Source organism: Phyllopteryx taeniolatus, chromosome 3 (assembly GCF_024500385.1).
Source record: "Phyllopteryx taeniolatus isolate TA_2022b chromosome 3, UOR_Ptae_1.2, whole genome shotgun sequence".
Classification (NCBI taxonomy): Eukaryota; Metazoa; Chordata; class Actinopteri; order Syngnathiformes; family Syngnathidae; genus Phyllopteryx; species Phyllopteryx taeniolatus.
In genome coordinates this window covers 29,406,349-29,416,433 of record NC_084504.1, presented here as the reverse complement: position 1 = coordinate 29,416,433, position 10,085 = coordinate 29,406,349, and the positions used below count along the sequence as shown (strand labels likewise).

Sequence of the window (10,085 nt, the reverse complement as noted above, 5' to 3'; positions counted from 1 at the left end):
TAAATATTTGCTGGCTCATTTAATATGAATGTGAATAAATGGTCAGGCAGTGGGTTCATGTCCGTTCCGCTGCAATAATTGCCATGATTTGACAAAAAGACCTCCACGGCACCTTGTCTATTTCATTTCCTCTCTTTCTCTTTTTCTCTCTGCCAGAGTTGTTGTTGTCAAAAGTCGTGACTGATTTTTAGTTGCTTTTTTTCTGGATAATTGAATGGAATTAATGTGCGGCACGCTCATAGAGTATGTGCATCGAGTAGCTCACTTGAAATATGTAGGGCTGCAATAAAATGGGCTGCACATACACAGACAGATAATTCCATGAGTGATCATGTCCTTGACGGTTCCCCACTTTCGCTGTCATTGACAAAGCCTGGAAACTATTAGAATACATTAAAGTGTGTCACAGTATTCCTGGAGGATACGGTCGTCTTACTTTGTGGGACCCTGACTTTTTCCAGCAGTGGCAGTGTTATAATGTTCACCTTCCACTATAAAATGTGCCCGCTTCCCTTTGGGCGGTATCATTTGCATTGCTAAGAGCGAAACAACACTACAGAAAAGTGTTGTTTGGGGCTGTGGTTAACATGCTTCCTTCACGTAAAGAAAAATCCTTGCAGGCTTTGTCAACATTGGTTGAGCAAGGTGTTAATAAACAAAAATACAATTTCAGATTATTGGTGTTGTTAGGGTTAGGGGTTAGAATTAAAAATTGTAATTATCACAACAGTTGTTAGCATCTTTAGAGTTGTACTTGTTGTTTGGCAACAACAAATAAATGACAGAAAACAGAAAAAGATGTCAGACGCAAAACATACCAGAAGGTACCCCAAATGATGGCAACATTTTTTCACCTAGAAATTATTATGGTTGGAAAAACATGGGCCCCAAAGAAGACATGACGAGGGGTTTAGCAATCAAACTGAGCTTTATTACAGTCTCGGTGCACGCAAAACCCAAGTAACAAAAAAAAAAAGTGGTCAACGAAAAACAACGAAGAAAAAAGTGTGATGCAACTAAAAAATATGCAGAAGAAAGATCAACAGAAAATCGGTTGGAAAAGACACAGTGGATAATAAGTCAACAAACAAAAACTACCCACGCAATCAAACCTACACAAGGAATGAAATGCTAAACAGTAGAATCACAGTGGCACTGACATTCAACAAAACAGTCGAACAAACCGTAAGTACAAGTAAACGATGGCGGTAGGCAATGAAATTGATCCGGCACCTTCCTGCTGCTTCAGCTACACCGAAATAGCCAGCAGACGGTAATCAGAAGCAGGTGCACGCACAAGACTTTGCCCACCAACGGTCACCACAGAAACTGGAGAGATACGACCACATGCAGATATACAAATAGGAACATGACAGAAATTCCAATTAAAATACAGTACCAACAATTTACCCTGTATTTTGAGATTATTGGAATATATCACCCCGACGGGGGGCAGATTCATCAAGTTTTGTGAAATCCTCACGCAAAATTCGACATTAAGCACATTTGCATTTAGTTTACTAAATTATCATCACATTTCGTGAGGGTCTTTCATGCATGAAAATTCATTTTGGTTGCTGCTGTTTAACAAAAAAAAAAAAAAAAAGTTTATGGCTACTGATTGTATATTTTTGTATTCAAAATCAAATTTGTCGCAATGCTTTCAGTGCTACTGATGACCGTAATATTTCTGGTCACTATAATTATGATACGAAATTTTCATACAGTTCCGTCTTTAATTGGAAGTGATGGAAAGTTAATGTGGAGCATAGAAATCATAACCAATGGCGATCACGCGGTTGAGGGAATTGAATCCATAGAGGAACTAGCAATAACTCCATTACTGAAGCCTGAGGGACGCGAGTGTTGAGGCTGCAAGGTATGCATGGAGATACAAAAATCCCCAGTTGGGAAAAGATGGCGTGAAGATGATTTAGTGTATCACAAACTGCAACTCCTTGTGGTAACATTTTCCTAGCCACTACCATATATCCAAGATGGCAACCGCGGGGAGAGCAAAATGTCCAACTCACACACCACGCTGTCAGTGTGAATCCACTTTTGCGTTCCAACTGGCCAGAGGAAGTGTAAAAGTACAGAAATTGAGACAAAGCAGCAGTTTCATCCGAAGTTAAATTGGATTTCGTCTTTCTCACTGAGGGATTATGAAATCTGACCGGTAATGTAACTAACCGTGTGTTGCACAAGGAGAGAGGCAAAGTCAATAGCAGTGCTGTCTCCCGTGTTGCTTCATCTCTTTTTACTCCGACGTAGACCTTTTAGCTGAAGCTCTTTATCCTTGCTGAGCTCTGTCTTCCTAATGCAACCTGAAACTTGAAACTCATTTCTTGACCTGCAGGATGCTATACATTTCCAAATACTGTTTCGGAGCGCATTATAAAGTACAATGTTCGCTTGTATATTTCCATTCACGCTTTCTGACTTCAGAGCCCAACACTGAGCTATGATTTAGTATCTCCTAAAAAAATAAATAATTTTTTAAAAATGACAGGATTTGCAACAATGGCTTACTGTTGAGCTAACTAGTTGGTGTTGCAATGTGAATCATCTTGAAATATTAATCATTTGTACTCAGTGGGCAAAGTGTCAGTACTTTGCCCAGGGCTGAAAAAGTGCCATGGTTACAGAACGAGTGTAGGAGTTAGTTTGCAAACCATTTGTACAGCTGTGTTCGATATGTAAATTCATCTCATCATCTTCATTGTTTAGTAATCACTGCCTCAAAGGCTGTTCACATGGAAGGGGTTCATAAATCTTTCCGACACAAAAATTATTTGAAGGATCATAGACTGTTTTTACTCATTTAATGGCAGGGAGCAAGATATGATCAATACCTCGCATGTTGGCTGACTATACTTCAAGCCAGCTGCAAGACAAAGTTTGCACCAGGCCTTTGCAGGACACTACATTGTGCGTGCGTGTGTGTGTGTGTGTGTGTGTGTGTGTGTGTGTGTGTGTATTTTACCCCTCGGTTCTTGCAAGGATTAAACAACACAGCACAATGATTAATGAGAGGTGGAGGATAACTCTTTCAACATGTTCGCAAGCTTTGTGCAAAGCTACGCGTGATACAAACTTGCTGGAACTGGTTTCATTGCGTATGGATGTATGTACTGTTTTATGGATGTATGTATGTAATATATACAGTATTCCATGTTTGTAAATATGTTAATATGCTATTGCAGCCCACTTAACGTAGTGTTTTGTTTTTTTTCAGTGCGTGTTTAAGTATTCTTCCTGTTGGTGCCTTTTGTGTGAGTTTATGGATACATTTACATCCAAAAGGTTAGCATGTAGTTGTTCCTAGTCCCTGTTTGTGCCTTAGTGTATTCACGCCCTGACAGTGCATTTCTTTGCCATTTCATTTCTTTCATATGACCAAATGAGACTCTAATGGACATTTTATATCCCGCTGCCCTGACCCCACTAAAGTGATTTAGTGACGCAGTGACCTCCGACACTCATCATTTTTAAGTTCAATATTTAGTGTTAGGCATTTTGGAGATGAATTTGACCCAGGAGAAGAGATTTGGTCAGAGTGAGCCCAATTAGAATGCAGACATCAGTAATCAAAGCCCTCGTCGGTGTATGAAAGTCATTCTTCAGGATATACAAGTCAAGTTTAGTCGTTGAGGAGTCAAACAGGGTGAGGGCTGTCTTTGTGCAGACGGCAAAATAGCATCGTGGGTGGGGGGGTGTGCGGTTGTGCTGATGCCATTGAGGTCTCGGGTGACAAGCGCTCTGCGGTTTTTACCCGGGTGGTAGACAAGAGTCACAAAGTTGAGTGTCCCCTCGAATACTCTGGAAAATTCTCAGTGGAGCGTCGTGTTACACCTAACAATTATCGGCTCCCGGACTTCTCTCAGAGCAGAGGACTTCTTTGAAGGAGGCCACCTCCAAATTCATGAATCTGTCTTGAATAGTTATACACACATAACAAGTGGTTGTCGGAACTTTGACCAATTTACCTATTATACCCCCAGTATACGTGCTGCATTTTCGACTTTTCCACCGACTTAGTTAATGTGGAATAATAACTGTGTGTAAAACAATACATAATGATTGATTGCTTGCTTGATTAATTGCTAGCTAGACACATTAGCTAGCTAGCTAGTTAGATACTATACAGTAGATAGATAGACTTACATTTATAATGGACTATAGTAATCCCATCGTGAAAAATATGCAACTACTAAATATTTCAGCCCTTCTGTTTAAACTGAAGTGAATTTTCCAGAGCAAATGAAAAAGTTCACTAGAGGCTGTTGCCTCTACAATGTACTCTCTTCATTATCACATATTTATGATAGTTTTTTTTTAAAATATATATTTGAGTGTTTATTATTTACCTGTGTGAAGCACAGTATTGAGGTACATGTCACTCCATGTAAGTCAAGATGTGACAATTATGTTTGTGATAAATACAAATGAAGTGTGTCTTAATAGACAGAGGTTGTCTGAACTTTGGGAAAAATCTGTAATTCAAAGAATACACAAAAATGGTCAGAAATAGCCATATCCTAATGTCAATTGATGGAATTTCAACATCCTTAGAGATGACCAGGTCCAAGATGTGAGTGTGGGTTGGACTCTTAATATGTTGAGAGAGGTCAAATGTGTCTAGTATAGCAGAGAGTTCTTTAGATTTATTATTATTGTTATTGTCAACATGAATGTTAAAGTCTCCCGTTATGACAAAATACAAATAACTGACAGCATTTCTGAGAAGTCCTCCATAAAATTTCCATTGTATTCTAGTTCTATTTCTGAGAAATAATTATACGGTCACTACAGTCCTGCAGATGTCATTTTGTTTGGAAATACAGACTGGCTAATTGAAGCGCAGCACAGAACAGAGGTCTGACATTTTCAGTGATTCATCTTACCCTTTTTATTTTATTTTATTTTTTTTTTAAATGTTGTAACTTCATGCCACATGTCCAAAAATACTGGAGCCCCTAACCATTCACGTATTCTATGTATTACGGCTTTAATTCCCAAGTGGTCAATATTTTTGTGAAACTTTTTGAATTGCAATTCCAATGAAGTTGGGACGTTGTGTTAAACATAAATGAAAACAGAATACAATGATTTTCAAATCATGTTCAACCTATACTTAATTGACTACACTACAAAGACAAGATATTTAATGTTCAAACTGATAAACTTTATTGTTTTAAGCAAATAATAATTAACTTACAATTTTATGGCTGCAACGCGTTCCAAAAAATCTGAGACAGGTGGCAAAAAAGACTGAGAAAGTTGAGGAATGCTCATATAACACCTGTTTGGAACATCCCACAGGTGAACAGGCTAATTGGGAACAGGTGGGTGCCATGATCAAAAACCGACATCAATGTGGAAAGGATATCACCACATGGGCTCAGGAACACTTCAGAAAACCAATGTCAGTAAATACAGTTCGGCGCTACATCCGTAAGTGCAACTTGAAACTCTACTATGCAAAGCAAAAGCGATTTATCAACGACACCCAGCAGCGCCACCGACTTCTCTGGGCCCGAGCTCATCTACGATGGACTGATGCAAAGTGGAAAAGTGTTCTGTGGTCCGACGAGTCCACATTTCAAATTATTTTTGAAAATTGTGGACGTCGTGTCCTCCGGGCCAAAGAGGAAAAGAACCATCCGGACTGTTATGGACGCAAAGTTCAAAAGCCAGCATCTGTGATGGTATGGGGCTGTGTTACTGCCAATGGCATGGGTAATTTACACATCTGTGAAGGCACCATTAATGCTGAAAGGTACATACAGGTTTTGGAAAAACATATGCTGCCATCCAAGCAGCGTCTTTTTCATGGACACCCCTACTTATTTCAGCAAGACAATGTCAAACCACATTCTGCACCTATTACAACAGCGTGGCTTCGTAGTAAGAGAGTGTGGGTACTACACTGGCCTGCCTGCAGTCCAGACCTGTCTCCCATTGAAAATGTGTGGCGCATTATGAAACGTAAAATACGACAACGGAGACCCCGGACTGTTGAACAGCTGAAGCTGTACATCAAGCAAGAATGGGAAATAATTCCACCTACAAAGCTTCAACAATTAGTTCCCAAATGTTTATTGAATGTTGTTAAAAACACAGTGGTAAAAGATGACCCTGTCCCAGCTAAAATTCTAAGTTAATGATTATTTGCTAAAAACAATAAAGCTTTTGAACATTAAATATCTTGTTTTAGTAGTGTATTCAATTAAATATAGGTCGAACATGATCTGAAAATCATTGTATTTTATTTATGTTTAACACAACGTCCCAACTTCATTGGAATTGGGTTTGTAAAAATGGTGTGGCAGTAGCTCATCTGTAGGGACTTGACCTTTGGCCTCTCGAGTCCAGCTGTGGAGAAATGCTGTTCAGCATCCTGATTACTGTCAAGGTGCCCTTGAGCACAGCTCAGGGGCGCCGCCACCTTTTGCGCGCCCCATCACTCTCAAATCTCTGCTCATACGCCTGCATGTTTGTGGTCCGGTTATCTATGTGGTATGCAACAAAAATATACACAGTGAGCAGAATGTCCCCTTAAGGGATCATAATGAGTATCAAGCCATCCATTTTCTGTACTGCTTATCTTGTTTGGTTTGTGTGGAGCTGAGGCCTATCCCAGCTGACTTTGGGCAAAAGGCAGACAACATCCTGGACTGCTTGCCAGTCAATCACCAGACTAACTTTCAAGTAAATCAGAACAGGTAGATGTACGTCAAGTAAAAGCGATTTTGTTTTTCAGCTGCATTGGCACATTCCTTTGCAACTGGAACATCACTCAATGCTTGTTTACATTGCTACGAAATCCACGCTATCCGGACTCCAGAGCGAGCATTCATTTTTTCTTTGTTGGCTTGTCGCTCGTGTAGCTCTGCTATAGTGGGCCGGGTTTGGTTATCTTGTGAGTCCTTGCCTCCGAGTTCCCGCTTCCTATTATAGCCACGGCTCATATGAGCAACATATCGTATGAGTCACAACGGTTTCGAGCCGGCTTCCGGAGGAATAGAAAAGTTCTGGTCAGTCCATTCATTCTTAAAAACTGTTTGTGTCACTTTTCCAAACTTTTAAACAAGCTGCGTCTTCCCATGCAAATCTCTTTCTTCTGATGAGCAAAGGGTTTGATTGATCCATTACGGTCACATGATCACAACTTGGGGCAACCGTAATGTACACAGTCTGCGACAGCGGCCTGTGGGAGAAAAAACACAGCGCGTGACGGCGCACATGACGTCCGCTCTAGGGTTCTTTTCTTAAAATTTTGTTTTATTATTATCATTATTCTTTTTTTTTTTTTTTACCTCATTGAGCATTCTGCACTGTGCTTTTGCAGTCATCTTTACAGGATAGCTTGGAAGTGAGGCAACAGTGCTGAACTTTCTTCATTTATAAATAATTTGGATAACCGTGGACTAATAAACATCAAACACTTTCAGAGACACTTTTGTAACATTTCCAGCTTTATTCAAGTTTATATATAATATATATAATGTTCTGACCTCAACCTGATTGCGATACTGTGGCATGACCTCGAGACAGCTATACGCACCAGACGTCCCAGAAATCTTACTGAACTGCAAAACATTTGGAAAGGGGAACGGTCCAAAATTCTTCCTGATCGTTATGCACGTTCGATCTGCAACTACAGGAAACGTTTGGTTGAGGTTATTGCTGCCAAAGGGTCAAGGGTCAACCAGTTATTAAATCAAAGGGTTCACTTACTTTTTCCTCCGTGTTATTCATTCATTCATCTTCCATTCCGCTTATCCTCACACTGGTCGAGGGCGTGATGGAGCCGATCCCAGCTATCTTCCGGCGGGAGGCGGGGTACACCCTGAACTGGTCGCCAGCCAATCGCAGGGCGCATATAAACAAACAACCATTCGCGCTCCCGTTCACAATTTAGAGTCTTCAATTAACCTACCCTGCATGTTTTTGGGATGTGGAGGAAACCAGAGTGCCCGTAGAAAACCCACGCAGGCACGGGGAGAACATGCAAACTCCACACAGGCGGGACCGGGATTTGAACCCCGGTCCTCAGAACTGTGAGGCGAATATGCTAACCATTCGCCCACCGTGCCGCCCTCCATGTTATTTTCAATAAAAATATGAAAACAATTCTTTTGTGTGGTAAGAGTTTAAGCAGACTGTTTTTGTTACTCTTGTGATTTAGATAAAGATCAGACCACATTTTATGAACAATTTATGCAGAAATTTAACAAGTTCCAAAGGACTCACATACTTCCCTCCCACTGTAGAAAGAAAATAAGCAGCTCATTCGTGCACTGATCAGGGCCAAATGTGGGTTCAGTATCTTACTCAAGGTTACTTAAATAGGACTGGAGGGGAACCGCAGTCTGAACTATTGTTGCCCCCAGCTCCCCCAATTAATGATTTTTTTCCTATTAATGTCTCAAAAAAGTCAATAAAAGTTCAAGTGCTCTAATATCTCAGGGCGAATCTTTTTGTTCTCTCATTCATAATCTCACAACACCGCCCAACCCAACAAAGATATCACACTTGCTTAACTTTTGCACAACAATAACTGGGTTCGTGCATACACTTGTGCTAAAGATGTTATAATAATACAGTATATTATTGGATTAAATCATAGCAGTTTCACTTGAATAGTTGCAGGGTTTCACTTGTAAAGAGGTGTTTTAACGACATTGCTGTAGAGTTTTAGTTACTGAAATGTTCTAAATGGTTCTTCAGTCGCTGAACGTTATCATCACCTCATCATCTTGACTGAGAATGTTTTTTAATTTCTGCGCAGTCCCACTCCCAAAAGACATTAGTGAAAGTGCCATAGGGTAGAGTTTTGTTTTTGTTTTTTTCCCTTCCGGCTTAACCCAGTTTATGAAAGACAAAGTACTTGTACAAGTTGAGCTCCTTTAAGTGAAGCTTCCCACCTTTTTGAATAATGACACAGTTTCACAGTTTTTTTAATTGCTTTTATTGCTTACTTTTTGTACTTACTGTTTGCTCTGCTATTTCACAGGTTGATGCATGTCATTTGGTGCTGCTCATGCGAAAAAGCTCACTGCGCTCCACTTATTTCTCAATTTTTGTGTCCTTTTGCAGATGGTTAGTCACGCCATGACTCCCTTGGATCCCCGTGAAGAACCGTCCACTCAAAGGTGAAAGGATTTCAACTCAAGCACTAAATATAACCCTCTTCCTGTTGCTCAGTGTGGGAGAAAGTGCCGGAGTGGTCCTGGCATGGCATTTCTGTAGGCTGATAACTGTGGTGAAAGCGGCGTTGAGTGATCATCTTTCACTCTTTTCATTCTGGATGCGTGGAGCAAGCACTTTGGGTTTTGCTCTCAACAGGAACCAGCAGACGCTCTCGCTCACATGAACACGAGAGCCTGGCGGTTGTGAGGTGTCTTCCGCTGGAGAATACAAACGCCCACAGAGGAGCAGTCATGCCGTCGTCTGGATGACCTTCATACCAGATTAAGGCATCGAAACCATTTAGATTTTTATTAGGACTTTTTAGTGGGTGGGAAGCAGGGCGATCTGTTGCTGAGTTCATCACTGGGCCGGCGTGCTCAAGTGGCAGTGTGAGCCAGCATGGCCAAAGCTCTGGTGAAGATACAGCGTTATTTCCGCAGAAAACCTGTCCGCTTCTTTACCCTCATCTTGCTCTACCTGACCGCCGGAAGCCTCGTCTTCCTGCACGCCGGCATCGTTGGCGACAGCGGTCCCGGAAGGCGGGGGCTGCGTGTGTACACTGTGGTGGCCTCAGAGATGGGCAGCCAGATGACGTCGTCAGACAGCGGAGGACTGGGCATCATGCGAGTATTTAAGGAGGCTCACAGACCGAGACGAGGTTACGCCCCCATGTGGAAACAGAAGGCGGGGCAGATAAAAGAGGGCAAAACTGGAGACTACCCCAACAAGTGGAGCCTTGCAGTGAAAGCCCGCAATGCAAAACAGATGGACGACGGAAGAGGTGGGTTGTACTCAAACATACAGGAAGCAGTGGATTTTCAGCTGGGCAATTTTCCAGATTTCACACTCCGTGGATCCTCAAATTCATTAAAGGAAATCTCTCTAAT

General features: G+C 41.3%; 1 protein-coding gene across 2 annotated transcripts in view; it reads left to right on the top strand.

The window, feature by feature from the left end:
- wscd2 (WSC domain containing 2) overlaps positions 1 to 10,085 on the top strand; it is a 48,021-nt gene that overhangs the window by 21,953 nt on the left and 15,983 nt on the right. For both annotated transcript variants that reach the window (XM_061768378.1, XM_061768377.1), the window contains exon 2: positions 9,106 to 9,979. In XM_061768378.1, the coding sequence (XP_061624362.1) occupies positions 9,598 to 9,979 (382 nt within the window). In that variant the 5' untranslated portion in view covers positions 9,106 to 9,597. The remainder of the gene's footprint in view (positions 1 to 9,105; positions 9,980 to 10,085) is intronic.